At 36.7% G+C, this 20,933-nt stretch overlaps 1 protein-coding gene and 1 pseudogene across 1 annotated transcript in view; one reads left to right on the forward strand and one right to left on the reverse strand.

The window, feature by feature from the left end:
* Positions 1–7,670: 7,670 nt before the first annotated feature.
* Hnrnpr (heterogeneous nuclear ribonucleoprotein R) overlaps positions 7,671–20,933 on the reverse strand; it is a 32,580-nt gene continuing 19,317 nt past the window's right edge. Inside the window, 4 exon segments of the mRNA XM_048443255.3 lie at positions 7,671–8,936; positions 9,058–9,179; positions 13,370–13,519; positions 18,051–18,256. Of these exon segments, the coding sequence (XP_048299212.1) occupies positions 8,324–8,936; positions 9,058–9,179; positions 13,370–13,519; positions 18,051–18,256 (1,091 nt within the window). The 3' untranslated portion in view covers positions 7,671–8,323.
* On the forward strand, positions 19,333–19,434 carry LOC125406379 (U6atac minor spliceosomal RNA; annotated as a pseudogene).

Below are 20,933 nucleotides of genomic sequence, written 5' to 3' on the forward strand. Positions count from 1 at the left end.
TGAACTTACAGAGATCTATCTGTCTCTGCCTTTGAGTGCTAGGATTAAAGGTGTGTGCCAACACCACCTGGCTCAAAACCTTTGAGTTTTACCATGATTTGCTGGAAGGGGATTTAAGTTCTTCTGATCAAACCAAATGAGGTATTTTAACAATAGCCAAATAATTAAGCCCCATTATTACAGGTTCAATGACAGGACTTGTTAGGATGGCATTTTGAGCAATGAAAAACATACTTCCTTTTAAAGCCCAATTTAAAAAGAAAATAACATTTATTTTATATGTATTGGTATGAAGGCATCAGATCCCTTGGAACTGGAGTTACAAACAGTTGTGAGCTGCCATGTGGGTGCTGGAAATTGAACCTGGGTCCTCTGAAAGAACAGCCAGTGCTCTTGGCCACTGAGATATCTCTCCAGCTCCTAAAGCCCAAAATTTTAAACAGAAAACAGTTCCTGAAGTATAATATTTTCTGTTTAATTTATTTAAAAATCTAAAGAACTGAAATTTACAGATTTACAGAATTCTTGGCTTAAGCATAAAATTAATCTCCATGGCAGACAAAGCCCTCTGTGGACTATTAGAAGACCTCAAATGATGCAGTCCTTTTCCATTCAAGACACTGCTTCACCCTCTGTATAGCTAGGAACTCTAGGCTGAGCCCTTTCCAATGGTGTTGCAGCTGTGGAACTGTGTTTTAAGATGATCAACTCATGTGATTTGAAAAGAATGAAGCTGTAAAGTTTAAATCGTTTGATACAGACACTGACCAGGCTGCCCAGGTCATCCTCAGACATGTCATGAATCTAACTGTATGATTTCATGACTTAATTTATTAGTCTCTTATTTTCCCCCATCATGCTGGGAAGTAAACCCAGGGATTCGTGCACAGAAATTCTCTCAACACTGAACCATTATCACGGACCCAGGCCCTATTAACAAGCAAGCCCTAATAGTCACCTTCTGGGGCTAGGCATAGTGCTTTTAATCTCAGCACTTGTGAGGAAGCTGACAGATCTGAGTTCAAGGGCTACATATTTAAATTTATGTTTAAATAAAAGTAAGGTCTCTATCTGGGAATTGCAAATAGTGGGAAAAACAGTGTTTCTTGTGAGAAATACTTATACATAGTCCTAATTTTCCTGAAATTTCTAAACAGAAAAGCAGTATTTTGAATGATATAGGTGCAAGATATTCCTCTACATCAATAATACAACTGCACAGGAAAATACTCACTTTTACAAATGAACTAAATGAAGTCAGACATGATCTACAGACATCCCAAAGTAAATGTGGCCCACATCTGAGCTTGGAGCTAGACAGGGTAGGGCCTGGCACCACACCTGCCTGGCCTGGGACCTCCCTACTGTTAACTACAAAAACATCTGAAAGAGCTTCGATTAAGTCTGCTTTTCTAACAGTCCTTCCTGGCTCTTTTGACTTGGGAACTAACAGAAAAAGAACAGAAGAGTAAACTGAAAACCAGGAATTGCAGGGAAGGCCCTATAGTTCTCATCTTATAACTACACTTATCAGCAATCGTCACTCAAGAGATATATTAGGATTCCTTGCTATTCAATTTGTTTTAACCATTCAACCCCCATGACTTTCCTGTAAGTCTTTTTTTATGTTAATGGCACAGTACAAAGAGGAATGAGTGTATGACTTCAAGTAAATCTCCATTGTGAGCTGCAGAACTTCCACCTTTACCATTGGTGAGGATGAATATACCCTCAAGGAAAATGACAGAAGAGAACTGGCCATATCAAGGTAACCTGTAAGAGAATGGGAGCTGTATGAAAACAGAAACTAAACTTACTTGAAGACACAGAGAACTCTTCACATGGAACTTCCTGCTCACTGGCAGCATTTCTCGACTACACATCCAACCTGCCAACACAGCTGTCAAATACCCCCTCTTGCCACCTCTCTTTGTGGTACATCTTGTTACAGGCTCAAGGCATAAAAATCATACTGAAAACACCATATAGATGTTTCCAATTGCCCCTTCATAGGTTTTGAAGATCACTTCTAATGCGGTTGTTAAAATTTCCTCAGAAAAATTCTGTTGGCAGCCTGTAATGAACATTCCTGCCTGACACACTCGAGTCCAGGTCTCATCTGAGGTACTCTAAGTACCCTCTCCAGGAAGAGCCGTACCCAGTAACTCAGTACAAGTAACTACTTTGCCACTCATTGACTAGCTTTCTTCAAACAGGTTAGTACTGGATTTGGGAAGAATGCCTGTTTACTATAAAAACCTGAATTTAACAGCTAATGAATCTGCTTTGCACAGCTGAATCCATGACACCCCACCCCAAATCACCAACACAACATTTTGAACATGTTAAATTTTATTAAAAATATAAACATTGTACAAATATTCCAATACAGTTATGGTACATGAACACTGTACCAAAAGCAGGTTTTTCTTAAAATGATTAAATGGAAAATGTCTTGCAAATTTCCCAATTTGGACATAGCTAATGTTACTGTATGCACACCAGGAATCTAGTGTCTGTAGGCATTTTCAGTTAAATTCTAAAAATAGCCAGAGAATGTAACTCTAAACACTGTAGTGATTCTTTAAAGTACAATTCTATATTCTTTAGCAGGCCAGAGAAGTCTCTTTGGTTGTCTCTTTTGGCCTTTACCTGTGAGAAGTCAAAATAGACAATGTTCTAGGATTCTGAAACAGTTGCTATGTGAAATGGAAGCCCTTATTTGAGCAATTTAAGTGTTCTTCCATAGTGTCTCCTTCTCTTTCTGGTCTCATTAAGTATATTTTGTTATAAATACATAAGGTTAATAAATTTGCACTCTTATTTCTCTTAACTTACACAAACTCATCAAACTGAGTGTTCCTAATACCAACAAAGTTCACAAGAAACATGCTTTTATAGTGCGAGCATTCAAGTTCTACACCTGATTTTTTTTCTAGCACTCACACAACATGCATAAAATGTGCACAAAGAAACAAAACTTGAACCCAACCTTGAAATTGCAGGTTGATCTGTATGACTTCATTTGTGCCACTCAGCTAGCCACTTTGCAGTAAACTGAGAGCAAGAATTACACTTACAATGCTGACTAGCACATGTGTAACACCTACCAGATTCTGTCTGTATGATGCTGCCAAGAAAAGGTTAAGCTCCACAAGAATAACGAGACAGTTCTTCTGACTTAAATATCCATAATTACATTCAATTTGTGATAAAAATTTTATTAAAAATATTTTTGTCTAGTTAGTAAATAAGTTTTCCTCAATTTATACTTAATCATCATGAAATTCCCTGAGTATAAGCTGGGGTAAGTTTTTGTTGTTACCTAAAGAAAACTTGTGCTACTAGGTATTGACCTAGATTCTTAGGAATTCTAGGCAAGCGCTCCACCACTGATCCCGAGTCTTGGGATCTCACTGCATTACCCGGAATGGTCCGGAGCTCACAATCTTCCTTCTTCAGACTTCCCCAGTGCTGGGATTGAGGTGAGCACCACCACACACTGTACAGAATTTTACTTTAGCAATCATCTAGATTTTGAGTATTAGTTCTAGCAGTACTTACAAATCTTGTCAGTTGACAGGCTTATCACATTTTTGTTTTATTTAGAACAGCTGCTGAGGACCAAACTTAATGCCTCAAACATATTAAGTACAAGCTCTCACTGAACTATATCCTCAACTCCACTTTTATGTTTCTGTTCACATTCAAGGTCTTAAGACTTTAGCCATATAAATTTCCTATGGATCCCAAGTTACCATTATCAATGTATCTTTAAGCCAATACCTTTTTTTTATTAAACTGATAAAACTTTAAAAAGTTTAATTTTATAATGTCAAATTTTTATTAAAATAAAAATATATAGTATGCTGTTTAAACCCTCCAGTCTAGGCAATAGCTTCTCATTTTTAATAAAAATTAGTGTGCAGTAAACCTCCTTACATGCTAATATGCTAACATGCTAACTTACACAATAAAAATATAATAGACAACAAAGAGGCTAAAATCACAGTAAAATAAAATGTGATCGCTTCGATAGATGTTCTAGATTGTAAAGTAACTATTTTGTAAGTTATAACTGGGAATATTTCATTAATTAATATCCGCAGACCTTTCCAGCCGATCTACTAATCTAAGAATGAGTGAAGTTCTTATTATATGTTCCTATTGAGAATACAAATACTATTTAAAATCTTTATATTTCTATAAGGCCAACATAATTGCCTACTTATAAGATATGGGCAGCATTTTCCCACAATTCCCCACTAATGAATAAAAAAAAAGGAAAAGAAAAGAAATAGGAAAAAAAAGTTCTTACCAACAATTCCACTGGTTATGGTCCCCAGCGAACCCCACCTAGCAAGTCGACATCATGACATGTCAGGGCAGGGCAGCCTCAACCTCGCTTCCCTGATAGTCAGGTGATAAAAGGAAGGAGTTAAAACAGGAAAAGAACACTTGCAGATTTCTGGACAACATCTGAAAATGATAAAAAAAGCAAAACCAAAACAAAGCCAGAGCTTCTGGTAACCTCAAAATTACAACAATAACAGATATATATATATATATACATATAAACATGATTTTTTAAAAGAAAAAATTTCCAGAAAGAGTACCAATAGCTACTTCAAATTAAATATTAATATGAAATTACTAACCAATATATTAATTTTTTTAAAAACTTGATGTTTGCATTTCAAAAGTTAAGACCTGAGCAACCAACTTCTAATGCAAAAGTAAACATGTTTGGTTTGTGTATCTGTTCTTTTGCACTCTCCAGCAGTCACCTGACCACTGGCGCACTCAGAACTCTATCCTAAGTTAACAGAAGCTCCCATTTTAGAGAAACAGAAACACATTCACAGGTCCAGTGCAGTCTTTCTATAAGGCTTTCTCTTCACTGCTCACTTAGGAAATTCCAAATCAGAGAGCAGCGCAAACAGCAAGTACAGCCACTGTTCTGAGAACAGCTCAGTTCAGTTAGACTGTCTTTGAAAGGTAGACTTCAAAAGGAAAACTTGTAATAAATTTTTAAGTCTTTATAACAAGGAATAGCCTTATAGCAAGCATTTACTGGAAGGGTTTGGTTTTACAAATAATACACAATAAAACATAGGTATGATTATTTCAATGGGCAGGAGGCAAATGATGTAATGAGTTTCAAGAATAATTTTATAAGGCTTTATGATAGGAGTGGAATTTTATGTCCCTTCTCTCCTATAATTTAAAATACATAATTAATTCTGATCCACGCTAACCTTTGTATGACGGTTCATATCCTAAGCAAGTCAATGAGAAAAATGATCTCTAATTAGGAGAAAGCATTGGGCTTTCTTTTGCAGAATAACCTCTGCAACTAAGAAAAATAAAAAGCAAATTTGCTATACTTTTTTTTAAAAAAAGAAACTTTAAAACCATAATTAATTTTCCTTTTCTTTTTTGATCAGGTAAATCTGAATTTAATTAGAAATCTGGCAACTTATTAGAACTTTTTGTTTTTAATTAGAACACCTTTATATAAATATACACATATAAACAACTGCTATAAATGAGTGATCAAATAAAAATTAGCATTCCATTATGGGGAAGAAATATACTCATTAATGTCAGGAGGGTACCTACAAAGAGGCCTACCTCAATATAGGTATTACTTCCCAACACTCAGTCTGACAAGCTCATAAATTAATGCTTAACTAGGTTGGGGAGGGAAAAAAATATATGGAAAAGTAGACGAATAGGTCAGAATTCATAATCTGTGCCTATTTACTTATAAATAAAACAAATAAATAAAATTCTCTACTGCAAATCTACAAAATTCCTTGATTGACATTTGTCCGATGCCCATGACAAGGTGAGCACTGTTTCGGTGAATGCCGAGGGATAACTATGACTACACTATGACACCAATTAGGAAAAGCTCTAAATTTTTTAAATGGGGCCATTGATTTTTAAGAAATAAAAACTCTTAAAGCAAAGATTAAAGGAAATCTCTGTAGATGTATTTTTAATTAGTGAAAGGGACAGAAAAGAAAATGCCCACTTAAAATTCGAAATAGAATATACAGTTAAAGGGTTTTGAAATGGAACTTGAGCTTCACTGTATTTGCTAAAGTTTGTATTTTAGGGCTACTGGCAGAAGTACAAATTGCTTTTTCAGAATCACTTCTATTTCCTTTTCCTAACTTTATGACTAATATCTAATTAAATATTTTTTAAATCAATTAACTATGTGTGAAGCTGTGTGTAACGCTCAGAGTCAGGTCTGACAGCACCTGCTGGGCCACCTTGCTAGTCCATTTTAAAAAATACTAGCAATGAAATTTTTACTTGTACATTTTTTGCTTTCCAATAAAAAAAAAAAAATCATTTAATCTAATTTACACTCGAGGCTTCAAATTATATTTTCAAAGTTTTAAAAGCAGCACTTAAAGATTATCTGCTGTCTTTATGTATATACATGGGCATAAACAAAATTAAAAACTCGACTGTAAACCTTACCAAGTAACACCCATGTTAACTTATAACAGGCCACATAATTCCTTTATTAGTTTCTACAAAATTAGACTATTTAAAGCCTGTAAAATTATTATCCTATATAAATAAACTTTGAAAAAAATGTGGTATTTGACTTTCATCAGCAACTATTAATTTTTAATATTCAAAATGAAGTCGCGAAACTGAAAATATGATTGACTGTGCCAACAAGGAATTAAATGGCATGTGATTTCTGATATCTAACTGTGACCACAAAAGACACCAAACAGGAACATAGCATAAAATGAGGGAGTCCATTTTAATTCCCCAGTGGTTTATGTTTTATAATTTAAAACAATTTAGGGGATTAGAGATTCAGCTCAGTGTTTGCATATGTGCAAGGCCCTGGGTTCAAGTCCCAGCACCAAAGGAAAAAATTTCAAACTGAAAATTTAATTCTTCTGTTCTTTTCATTTAGCAAAAAGTCATCAGAATAAATTAATTTCTAAAAGAAACAAGGAAATAGATAATGCTATTACTTGGCCAGCAAAAACTTAGCCAGTAGACAGAATAAAAATTTAAAAATAAAGAGAATTTAGCAGAAAGTCAGAGATACAACTACATGATATTTAAAAGCCTCTTCTAAGGCATGACTGCTTCCCAAAGCAAGTGTACTCAGCGACAGAAATTGTGGTCCTAAACCAGTAACTAAAGTAGGGGTGCTGACCATAAACACTAAAACTGAAGTTTAATCCATGGTGCAAATGACGCCACAATACTAAGTTTTCTCTATATTTATATCTACTTATCCAGCCAATAAGGTCTTCAGTCACAAAATATTCTTGGTTTGAAATAATGTGGGTCAAATAAATTGTAGTCTGCTTCCCCAGTTCCATTTTGCTTTAATGAAAATTATCCAATACCTGCTCAAAAACCTTTGAGTCTGTTTTGTTTTAAGGATAAAATTTCAAAATTAGAAGAGATTATGAGAGAACACCAATCAATGAAATGCTATTTGGAATACGTGAATTTAGAATAATCCTCAAATCTGATATCCACAATACATGATGGAATAGACAAGAAATTTTTCATGAATTTGATCACTCACATAGGCAGTTCTACTTTGAAAACAGTATTCCTTCAAGGATTACGAATAAAATAATGTTTTAGGACACAATTGAATTTGAAATAGGTAATGTTTTGAATAGATTTTTGAGTTTTATTGAAATCTTACATGAACAAGAAATTGGAAATACAATCACATCAAAGAACAAATTGTCACGGCTTTGACGTTTAAGCCAAACAAATTTTGTAGGGCAGATTTCAAAAAGGTGTGAAGTTATAACAATTTAAAAACACAGTTAACCTGCTTCTAGGAATGCAAAACATACAGTCATAGGTTATTTTCAATACAAGGAAACTTAAATCTGTTTGCTTTAATTTCTTAAAACTACTAAGACAAAGCACTAGCTTGTACTTTTATTTACAGCATACTTCATACTCCTATGTAATCTATTCCAAATCCAAAAAAACAGAACTGTCCAAACCAAAGGTTCTGCAAAATCATGATTTAACAGTTTGTTCTGAAGCTAAAATGAAGCCTGGAACGATAAAAGCATTGTGACCCCAGAATAAGGGAACTCTGCAAGACCAATAATGTCCAAGAGCATTTAGAAAAGAAGAAAAATAAAAAGACTTGAGTATATACACAATAGTGATTTCTTCAGCTGAATACAAATGGCAGCAAACTGCTACTCAAAGATGAAACAGTTAAGCCAATTTTGTTTTGAAGAATGTAGATCTAGAGCCAATCGTATCTTGCCAGTATCGTTTTCAAGCCCTCACTTGTCTATTTCCACTGTTGCCCATAAGTATCCTGATAAAATTCTTGGTTGTCATTATTGTAACCATAGTTACCGGAATAGTCACCACCTTGCTGAAGCGGCTGCTGAGCGATGGGTTGGGAACCCCAGTTCTGTTGGTTGTTGGTCTGTCGACGTTTGGAATCAGGCTGGTTGTACCCATCTGCCTTTCTCTTGCCTCCTACATTGCCCCCTCGATTACCCCGAGCTCCACGAGAACCACGGCCTCTCTGCTGTTGTGCAGGACCCCCTCTGCCACCCCTTGAGCCTCTTGGTGGTCCCAAAGGTGCCCCCCTCTGTGAATAGCCAGCTCTACCTCTTGGAGGTGGTGCTCCCCGCCCCCTTGGTGGTGGTGGAGCACCTCGCCCTCCCCTTCCTCCTCCTCTTCCTCTTACTGCATAGCCATCATCATAGCCGTAGTAGGGATCTTCATAGCCTCCACGATAGTCGTGATAATCATAACCATAGTAATCATCATAGTAGTCTTCATAGCCATAATAATCTGGAGGGTAGCCATATCCACCTCTCCCTCCACCACGACCTCGACCTCTCATTGGAGGTGGCATTCGGGGAGGAGGGTGATAATAATAATCTTCATACCTAGCAATGGAGGGAAGGGAAAAAAGGAACAACAAATCAATTTACTTCAAGGTTCATACTGCCTTTATTATCTGACCTTGTTACCACCGTATTCTGTTCAAATAGTAAAATATAAACTCACGCAGTGCTTCTGGAGGCCTGTCTAGCAGCTTGGCGCTCTTTCCTTTTCTTGTCTGGTGGCTTAGCTAAGACAATTTCAATTTCTTCCCCTTCTATTTCTTTTCCATTCATTTCATCCATAGCCTAAATTACAAAAGTAAGTTTATTGCAAAAGAAACAGTATTTTAAAATGTAATATAAATAGGGAACTTGAGAGCTGGCTCAGTGGGTAAGGTCACTGGCTTGAGGAACTCTGAGCTCAATTTCAAGCACCAATACGGAATCTATATCACCAATTCCAAACAATGTGGCCCCCCTTTTAGTTTCCGTGTATACTATGCATATATGTATGTCTCATGCAGAGACATACATGCAAGCAAAATACTTATACACTAAAAATGTTTTTAAATCTTCAAAAGGCATAAACTTATCACTGCCTCTACAAAATATTTTACTTAGACTGCTAGAGCAGTCTAGCCAAAATTAACTCTTTTTTCATCTTATGCTTTACACATAAATTACTATTGAGAACAAAAAGCAATACTCTAATATTATATTTTAGGAGGTGAAAGAGGGTCTGGAAAGATGGCTCAGCAGTGAAGAGTACTTGCTACTCTTGCAGAGGACCCAGGTTTGATTCCCAGCACCAACATGGCAGCTCACAACCATCCCTAACTCCAGTTCCAGAGGATTTAATGCTCTCTTCTGAACTCTGAGAGTACCAGGTACACATGTAGAACATATACACACGTAGATGACACACCCATACACATAAAATAAACAAAAGGTTTTCTTTTTTTAAAAAAGCTGCATTTAGCCAAACTCCTTAATTCCAAATAATTCTTTTTTCTGAATTGCTTATTTTTATTTTACTGTCATTGGTGTTTTGCCTGTATAAGGGTGTCAAAAATCCTTTAGCTGGAGTTACAGATAGCTGTGAGCTGTCATGTAAGTGCTGGGAATTGAACCTGGGTCCTCTGAAAGAACAGACAGTATTCTTAATAGCTAAGTCATCTCTTCATCCCTCAAATAATTCATTCTTAAAGCAATTCACACCCAGGAAAAATGCTAGCATCAATACACATCAGACAAAAACTAACTCTTCAGATCTCAATAAAGATGTGGTATTTAACATTCAAGTCTTGGACAGACATTTCATGGATGGGAAATGAAAAAGTTATCTGTGAAATTTAGCAAGACAATAAGTCTAATTTTCCCTCACATCTAACACAAGACTTACTGTGCCTAAACCAAAAGCCTTAAGCAACCACCAAGAAAGCAAAAACCATGGCTCATTCTTTGTCTCTCCTTTCCTCTTCTTCTCCAAAACCATTGCTCCTTCTTTTTCTCTCTCTCCCGCCCACCTGCTCCATCTCCCTCCCTCAGGATTTCTCTGTGCAGATCCTGTCCTGGAACTCACTCAGTAATCCAGGATGGCCTTGAATTTACAGGGATCTACCTGTCTCTAGTGCTAGTATTACAGGCGTGAGTCACCATCTTCATCTGAGATTTCATTATTTAAAGACAGAGTTTCTCTATGTAGCCTGGAACTATGTACACCAGGCTGGCCATGAACTCAAGAGAAATTCACCTTCTTTTGATTATCAAATGCTGAGAAATCCACATTTTTTTTAAGTGCTAGATATCAAACCCAGAGTCTTGCACATGCTAGAGAAATTTAACCAATGAGCTAAGAGGACTGCTTCAATTAAAGCAACTTATTATCTATCTTCCTGCTTCAGGGCTTGTACCTAAGGGGTAAAACCCATGCCTAAATGTCTGATGTCTACCAGTACAGAACAAACACAAATATTGCTAACCTCTATAAACAAGAGAATGAAACACCTATGCTCTATCTGCCCTGACCATGCAGAATACTTCCTGGTTCCTAGATTATAAATTTTTTAATTTCACAGGCTTCTTTAACGAATTAGTCTACCAGGTCTTATAAATATTTTGAGTTCTTGCAAATATTTCCTACTAACTCATCCAATTATTTAGTACCAAATAAAAAGCAATATTCATAAAGTATTACATAAATTTATCAAGCATGTTCTTTACCATTAGAAATTTAAGAAGCCAAACAGAAGAAAACTATACTGCACACTAGCTATGAATGTTATAATCAATATTTCAACAGACTCCAGCAGAAAGCAAGTCATTAATGCTATACCAGAACTTGTTCGAGACAGAGCTAAGGTCTAATATGCTTGGGGTACGGTATTTGATCATCAGTACTATAAAAACAAGAAGAAAGCACACAAACAAAGCCCTGTCCTAGTCAATTATTCTATAAGTCCTACTTCAAAGCAGCAGCCTAGGAGGAAAATGTTCAAATCAGAAGTAAACCACTGTGCTATGTCAGCATATGTTAATCATCTGTTTAAAAAGGGCATCTCAACTGAGAAAAACGTTCTCACCAGATTAGCCTGTGGGCAAATCTGTGAAGTATTTTTCTATGAGATAGTAGAGTTCCCTGTGGAAGGTGCTACTCCTGGTTTGGTGGTCCTGGGTACCATAAGAAAGCAGCAAAGCAGGCTGCCAGGCGGTGGTGGCCCACACCTTTAATCTCAGTACTGGGAGGGGTGGGGGGCAGAAGTAGGCAGATCTCTTTGAGTTCAAGGCCAGGCTGGTTTACAGAGTGAGCTCCAGGACAACCAGAGGTACAGAAGAGAGACCCTGTCTCAAAAACCAACAAAAAAGAAAGAAAAAGAAAATAAAGAAAAAGAGGGAGAGAAAGAAAAAAAAAAAGCAAGAGCAGGCTGAGCAAGCCAATAAGCAGCAATCCTCCACTTGAGTTCCTGCCCTGATGTCCCTGGATGATGAACTACAAGTTTAAGATGATGTAATTCCTTTCTTCCCCAAGTTGCTTTTGGTCATGCTGTTTTATCACAGCAACAGAAACCCCAAATAAGACAACCACCAACAGAGAATTCGGAAAAAGAACAATGTTTGAGTCACTTAAAATTTTGGACCCATTTTCCTGATCATATTAAAACAAGCAATCAAACAAAGAAAAGACTATAAAAGTAGTTTTGGTTTTCCTGCTAAGGAAGGAGACGAGAATAAGAAAATGAAAGTTTCACCCATTAGGAGCTGGGGCGGTGGTGTAGCCTTTGATCCCAACACTTGGGAGTGCACAGGCAGGTGTATACACCTCTGTGAGTTCAAAGCTGACTTGTTCTACATGGTTGTATACACCTCTGTGAGTTCAAAGCTGACTTGTTCTACATGGTAAGTTCCAGGACAGCCAGGGCTACACAGAAAAACCCTATCTCAAAAAAAACAAAACAAAAATAAATACAACAGAAATGAATAGTTAACTGATATTACACAGTATATCATACTTTTTGAGACAGGGTTTCTGTGTGTGGCTCTGGCTGTTCATGGAACTCGCTTCTATAGACCAGGATGACTCAAATTCAGAGACCAACTGCCTGTCTCCCAAGTGTTGGGATTAAAGATGTGTGCCACCACCACCTGGTTACACTATTAGTTTTTTTAAAAGCTCAAAGTTTGGCTAAATTGTGAAGACTATAGCTGGGTGTGGCTCAGAGGAAAAGCACTTGCCTCATGTATGAGGCTCTGGGTTCAGACTGCTGTAACAAACACACAACCACTCAACATACAACAAACACCAACTTTATTTCCACTTTAAAAGTTACTTTATGGGGCTGTACAGCTGGCTCAGGTTAGGAGGGAGTATAATGTTCTTCCAGAGGAACCAGGTTTGGTTCCCACACAGGGTGGTTCACAACCACCTGTAACTTCAGCTCCAGTCCCTCTTCTGGACTTCTCTGAGCATCTGTATACTCACATATGCACAAACCCTCAACACAGATATACACTTATAAATTAATTAATTTTTTTTTCAAATATTTATTTGTTATGTATCCAACAATCTGCCTCCATGCATGCTGCCCGCACGCCAGAAGAGGGCACTAGCTAGACCCCATTACAGATGATTGTGAGTCACCACGTGGTTGCTGGGAATTGTAACTCAGGACCTTTGGAAGAGCAGGCAATGCTCTTAACCACTGAGCCATCTTTCTAGCCCCTAATTAATAATTTTTAAAAAATCTTAGCCAGGCAGTGGTGGTGCATGTCTTTAATCCCAGCACTCGGGAGGTAGAGGCAGGTGGATCTCTGTGAGTTCAAGGATAGCCTGATCTACAGAGCTAGTTCCAGGACACTCAGAGCTACAGAGAGAAACCTTGTGCCTTTGAAAGAAAAAAAAAAAATCTTAAAATATGTATTTTATGTGTCTACCAATTTTGAAAATAAATAGTTAAAAAAAGGAAAAAAAGAAAAAACAAAACCAGCAAAGCTCCTACCTTGACAGCAGCTCCTCTGTCTTCAAAATGAACAAATGCATAATCTTTCAACTTCTTCACTCTCTCCAGTTTCCCAAATTCAGAAAATGACTTTTCTAATATTTCTTCAGTCACCGTAGTAGCCAAGTTTCTCACAAATAAAACTTTCACCTAACAGCAATAAATACACAAAATTGGCACTCCTAAATTTTAGTTTAAACCTTAAAATACTACTTCTTGTCTTCGTGGCATAGGCTTTTGACTTTTCAACTCTAAACCAGCAAGTCTAAAAGCACAGTCATAGAAATTCTGAGAAACATTAAGAAATAATTTTTGCATTAGCTATCACTTTATTAAGACTTTTTAAAAAGTAACCAAGTTATACAAACTGTTGGCTCCTGCCTTCTCATCAGAACAGTCATCACTGAGCAAAATCTATTAGGCACCAACACATAATTATCATTACTAATTCGCAAATTATCATAATTTCTAAGTACCCCTCAAAACAAGTTTATCTGTTTCACTCCTAAAACTGTAGATATTATTTAAAAACTATACAAGAAAAGACTTACTTGGGCTGAGGAGAAAGAATAAAATCTAGAAACAAACTACAAAGCTTAAATATTTAGAGTAGAATAGCATTAATGGAGGAAAAAAAGAAAGTCCATATTACATACCATATACCAAGATAAACAGATCAAAAGTGTAAAATAGTAATGTGAGAGTTGTATATCAGAGGAAACCAAGAGGGGATTCCTTTATAAAATATTGGTGTCAGGGAAGGGGGAAATAATACAATCTCAAAAATTAAGTTTTAAAAGTCACATGGTGTGGAGCAGCCTTTTATGACTTAAAATCTAGAACTCAAATAAAGGAATGATACTAACTACTGAGAACAGGGTTATACGGCAAAGCCATCATAAACAAAGTCAGAAGACAGATGATTAATATGGAAAAGAAATTTACAACTTACATCACAGAGAAACATTAAAGCATCAGAAAATAAGAAAATGCTCAACAAATGAACAGAAAAAATAAGTAAAACTCATGACATGATTGATAAAGAAATACATGTTAACTTCTCATATATTAAACACTCAAACACAAAGTTAGTAAAAGAAACAAACCACATACAGCACTAAACAAAAATATAAGTTTGATCATATACTATTTTGTCAAGTATGAGGGACACCTGTTACAGAGGAAAGCAAGGGACTATCTTAATAATTGCATTTATCCTTTAGATTATAATTTTCCCCTAAGTATCTATCCTACAATATATTTGCCCTATATCAACACAGTACATTCTTACTATATTTATAACAGAAAATCAGAAACAATCCAATGTCTATCTACAGCTGAGTATACTATGGATATTAAAAAATAAGACACGCCTTGGGAGGCAGAGGCAGGCAGATCTCTGTGAGTTAAAGGCCAGCCTGGTCTACAAGAGCTAGTTCCAGGAAAGGCTCCAAAGTTACAGAGAAACCCTGTCTCAGAAAACAAAAAGAAAAAGAAAAGAAAAAAAGACACGCTATATGAGCTGATTAGAGTCAGGATCTATGGGTGCTAAGAGAAATTCTTTCCCTGCTCATCACATCTCTGAAACAGAGCTATAACATAGTGCAGTCAACAGATGAATAACCACCATGCTAATTTAACTGGCAGCATCATGTAACTTTTTAGTGTTACACATAATAATGCTGTATCTTCCCAGGGCTGATCGCACAGAATGGTGAATAAAGCAAATACAGATTAATAAACACAAAAGGCTGCCTACAGTCACTCATCTGAGAATTAAGGAAAATAACATGCTTTTATTCGCCTATACTTGTCTAAGTAAATGCTAAAAAAGTAATCTATAGATTATTAAAACTAGGTACCTTATAGGATGATGGTAGGGGTGAACTTGTGTATACTTTTCTGTGTAATTTTTTATTCTTGAATTAGGAAACTATCCAATTTAAGCAAAATAAAAAATTGAGCATAACCACTAAAACTGTTGCCTCAGATAAAGGGCTATGTGGTTCACAAAGATCTGAGTCCAGGCATAGTAGCACATGCCTTAGTCACAGTACTTACAGGGTGGGGACACAGCTCAGAGAGACGTGAGTTAATCTGTGTTTGTGGACAGCCTGGTCTACATAATGAGTTCTAGGACAGCCAAGGCTATGTAAAGAGACCCTATCTAAACAAACAAACAAACAAACAAATAAGTAAACCAAAAGCCAAAAAACAACAAAAGATTTGGAAAGATTAGATTAATTCAAAAAAATTTTCATACGTTTTACCCCTACCTTTGCCTTTATATTTTCCATACTTTCAGACTAAGCTCTAGCCTCTAGACTAGACAGGCTTCCACTGGCTTATTCACCTTTTGAAAAGAAAAAAAAAAAAGCTACTCCTTGGATTTGAACTGAAGGGTAACCAACTTGCTGGCAGAGTGCTTGCCTCACACTTATGAGGCTACGTGTATGAGGCTGTAGGTCTGGTCTGCAGTACAAAAACAAGCTTGGAATTGCACTTAAAAACTGTTCAACAGAGTTGTAGAGTATATTTCATATGTATAGATAGCACTTGCTAAGCACTGCAAAAACATAGTTTAAATACTAAGTTAAACATAGTCAGTAAAACAAAAAGGGTACCTGTAAGAGTTACATTTAGGTTTTAGGTTTCAGTTGACTGTAAAAACTGACCCACCTTGCCAAAAAGGTTAAGTTCTGAGACTAGTGAGTGAAAGAATAGAAGCTTTACCAAAACACATAAGCTTTAAGTTAGAAAGGAAGCAAGATCTCGATTTGACTCAATTACAAGTTAACAGAGGCTTCCTTACCACTCTAAAGCCTTTTCAATTTTCATGAATTTTGGGAGGTTTCTTTTGTTTAAGACAGGATCTCAAAACCACCTATGTGGCCAACAACAGTCTAAGTTTCTTACTTTATTAGCTTTACCTACCAAGTATACTACTACCACAACCAGTTTTATTTGGTATTGGGGGTGGAACCCAGGGCTTCTAAACAAGTTCTGGTGGATGGTGGGGGTCTGAGGGTTTATTTTGAACTACCACTTAGAAGTTTAGCAGGATTTGGTGTAAAGCAAAATTACTAGTTCTGTATTGAGATCTCTGAGAAATTTTAGTATTCCCAATGCATAATACACATTTTTAGATATTTTTATTTAAAAAAAAAAGAAATAGAAGAGGATATGCTTTGTGTGTATAGGTAGTCAAAGCTACAGTGCAGTTTAAGACATTTACCCAACCCAAATAAAACACAAGTCATCCAAGGTTCAGTAGTTAGCACAAAGCCACAATATACTAAAAGAAACAATGAAGACTGAAATTTAGCAAGAGAAACGAAGGAAGGAAGGCAGGCAGGCAGGCAGGCAGGCAGGCAGGCAGGCAGGCAGGCAGGCAGGCAGGCAGGCCCGCCTGACAGTTGGACGAACATCTGACCAGACAACCAGGACTATTTTAGATTCCCACTCCGTTTCCTGGATACTCATCTACTCAAGGAATTTAAGACAAAAAAACAGGAAGCAGAACTCTTGAGAGACTCTCTGGATCATCTCTGCTCAACCCCCAAACATTTTTTGCATACAAAGATACTACACCATACTAATATAGACCAAACTAGACAGAGGGGAACATCTGTCTCTTTAAAATCTGGAATAATTAGGGGAAGAAAGCTCAAAACAAAAAAATTTCAGGCATGAATATCCAAACACAAATTTATAGTCATTGATAAAGTTGCCCCCCTGAGGAAAGAGCCATAATTGAAATATACAAACTCACTGCAAGCAGCAGATGAATGCCTTTCAGTCCCAAGCCACCCAAAAACAAAAGTCTAAGAACCAGTACCCCCAAGCAAAGATCTGACAATGAGGAAATTGAGGACTGGCTCTTTGTAGGATCTGTTGAGTCTATTTTGCCACAATCAAATATTAACAAGCATGGCAATCTTTTGTCTTTTTTCATGGGGGATGGGGGAGAGAAACTGGATACATTAAAATAAATTAACTGTAAATCTAAATAAGGCACAATTCACATTAATGTAACAAAAGTCATAGCGTCAGCTAGTTCGTGCCTGTATGTCTATACTACCAACACTCAGAAGTCTGGGCAAGAGGACTGAGTTAGAAGCTGACCTGGGAGGGGCTGGAGTGATAGCTCAGTGGTTTGGAGCACTGGCTGCTCTTCCAGAGAACCTGTAACCCAAATGCAGGGGATAGACAGACAGACAGACAGACAGACAGACAGACACACACACACACACACACACGCAGGCAAAATGCCAGTGCACATTAAAAAAAAAAAAAAAAAAAAAAAAGGCTGACCTGGTCTACACAGTGAGTTCCAGGTCAGTCTGAGCTAAATAGGGAAATTGTCCAAAAATGGAAAAAAAGAAAAAAACACTACTTTTGGCCAATGTATTGCTATTTTTCATGGTGCTAACATTAAATAAATACTCAGTGTATATGAAATACTTGTTTGAAGAAACTGGACTTCAGTTCTTTTGACATATCTGATCTGGAGGAAATTAACCAGAAGCTAAGACAGGCTTTTGTATTAGACAGACTTTTTGCTTTTCTCAACAATTACAGTAAAGACCAATTTGTATTTACTTTCATATACACAAAGTTTGAGCTTTGACTATGAAACTGAAATGGTAACCTACTCCCAGCCCCAAGCAGCTGTATTTACCTTAGCCATGACTTCTGGATCTGGTTCTTCCACAGGGTCAGCCCATTCAACTGTAACTACATTTCCCCACACTTTTACTTTTCCACTCATCAGCCGGCGTCTGGCTTGTGCTGCTGACTTGTGATCCTCATATTCAAGGAAGCAGAACCCCCGATTCTTCTTTTTGTCATCGGGTTGATGATAGAGAATAACGTCCACCAAACCCTCTGTTAAACCAACAGCCAGATATATAAGCCAAAAGCATCCACCACACGTCTAGCGATTAGGCAGACCTAAATCCACTTGCCAATGAGCAAAAAAAAAAAAAAAAATTGAAGCCTCACAGTAGTAAACATTAGATCAGCATTATTCAATGCAGAGTTCGGGACAGTATTACGTATTCTCTATTAATTTTATAGTTCTCAAAGTAGATTCAACTACTATGAAGTTTTGCAATTATATGATAAAACATGACTTCATAATTTATAAAGGCACTCAGAATCTCAAGACTCCAATTACTCATATAAATGCAAGAGAACTAACTTTCAACAACTAATCAGACAAAAGGCAAACAAAACAAAACAAACTTTCCTTTTACCCAACCTAATAGCTACTATTTTTATCATAAAAAGAGATGATCAGCAATTATCTGTGTCGAGTCCCTCTAAGCTTAGTCCTTTCCTTTGCTGTCTAGGTCATACGAGCTAGTCGAGTACTTTATACACCCTTATAAACAAATGCTTCAATTTTTTTCTAGCCTAAATTTCTCTGAGACCCAGGTCAGGTGATGAGCTGCTTAAAATGTCTTGGACAAATTTCACATGTGGAAAACAGTACATCTACACCTAAAATCTATTTTCCCTATCTAATAAACGATCATCCATTATCAGCTAAGTCCTCAAGCCAGTCAAAAAATAATACCCACCCCCTTTATTTCATCTCTACGGTCCAAATCCAACACATTTACTTTTTCCCATCTCACTACTGCCCTGGTCCATGCTTCTTTACTAATCCTGCTAAGCTCTAAGTCCTTATCCACAGTACAATAGAAAAAGCATTCTGTAAAGATGAAACATCTGTTATTCCATGCATAATACCTTCAAATACCTTTTCATTCTGTATGCAATAAAATTCCATGCATAAGACCTTTAAATACCTTTTTATTCTGCATGCAGTAAAATACAAACTTCTTATATGGTCTAATAGAGTCCTGCCTACTTTATCTCATATAATTGTACTTTAAATCACCTTTAAACAAACATTAGCTTCCTATCAGTTACTTTAATAGAACAAGTTATTTCTTGTGTTGTATGGAAGGAAAGAAGGTTAGCATTCCCTTTGACAGGGACAAAAGTGGCCCTTGGGACTAAAAACACATATACAGTTTTAAAAAAAAGTTATTTCTTGACTGAGACACTTGATACATGTTACTCTTTTGGAATGTACTCTGTTCTTTGTAAGCAGTATACTTGAGTTTTCAGGTTTGACTGAAATAACATCTTATGAGAAATGCTAACCATGGAAACAGATATTAGATATTTCGTAGTTAAATATTCTATATTTTCCCTTTTATAGTATTTTCCTACAATCTGGAAATATTTCTCTTTAATGTTTTGGTCGTAAGTCTTTTCCCAGATGTAGGCCCTGCAAAAGCAAAGAATAGCAAAGAACAGCTTTCTCATCCACTACTGTATCCCAGGTAGTTTAATAAGCACATGCTGGAGAATAAGTGGATGGACATGAACAGAAAGAAACTGTTATATAAATAGTGAATAAAGCAACTGACCAACACAAAATGAGCAGAACGTCTGAAGAAAAGATCCAACTCTATTCTGGATAACTGAAGTCTGGCCTTAAATTGGTCATCTATATAGATTTTAAAAGTACTATGAGCAAATCAATATAGTACAGAAGAAGGAGAATTAGGCAACCTTCTAGGTTAAAGAAAAGGTGAAGCCAGAGCAATAAATGACAGCTTCAAGTAAAGGGAAAAGACAGTATGACTTGGTGACAAAAATATAAAGGAATATAGTTTTTGTAAGAGGAGACCATAAACTTAAAAGTGTTTTCAAATCATAATCCAATATTACTTCTTCCTTTCTTTCTCTCATGTGTGTAAGAGAGAGAGATGGGGAGAGAGAAGAGACAGAGAAACAGAGCATGCCAGCGGGCATACCAGCAGATGCTCCTATGCCAGGATGCATTTGCGGAAGTCAAGAACAACTGTCATGAGTGGATTCTCTCCTGTCAATTTGTGTAATCTGGAGACTGAATTCAAATCAGAAGGCCTGCAGCAAGCATACCTTTAGCAGATGAGCCACCTCACTGGTCCATCTCAACATTTAAAAAGTGGAATGCAGACCAGGCATGGTGGCACACTTCTTTAATTCCAGCATTCCAGGGGCAGGGGCAGAGATAGAGGCAGCTAAATTTCTGTAAACTCAAGGCCACCCATGTCTACGTACCAAACTCCATACCTGCTAAGACTAGAGACTAGCTCAAAGATAGATAGATAGATAGATAGACAGACAGACAGACAGACAGATATTTTTAAAAAGTGAAATGCTGCCTAAGGAAATGGCTCAGTGGGTTTGAGTGCTTGCTGTGAAAGCAAGAGGACCTGAGTTCAAATCCCCAGCACCCACATAACAAGTGAAATGGAATAGAAAATAAGATGAATCTTTTGTAATGAATCAAAATACAGTTTTATTCAATTCTTTCAGATTATAAAGTCTTCTGTTTTGTTTCTAAGGTAGAGTTTCATATTTCCCAGACTATCCTTGGGTTAGTTCTGTTGACAAACTCCTAATGTCCAAGTTTGAGGAATACAAACATGAACCCCTATGCATGACTGGTTATTTTTATTTAATTATGTGAATCTGTGATATAAAATGTACTTCTCAA

Source organism: Myodes glareolus, chromosome 6 (assembly GCF_982192425.1).
Source record: "Myodes glareolus chromosome 6, mMyoGla1.1, whole genome shotgun sequence".
Taxonomy (NCBI): domain Eukaryota; kingdom Metazoa; phylum Chordata; class Mammalia; order Rodentia; family Cricetidae; genus Myodes; species Myodes glareolus.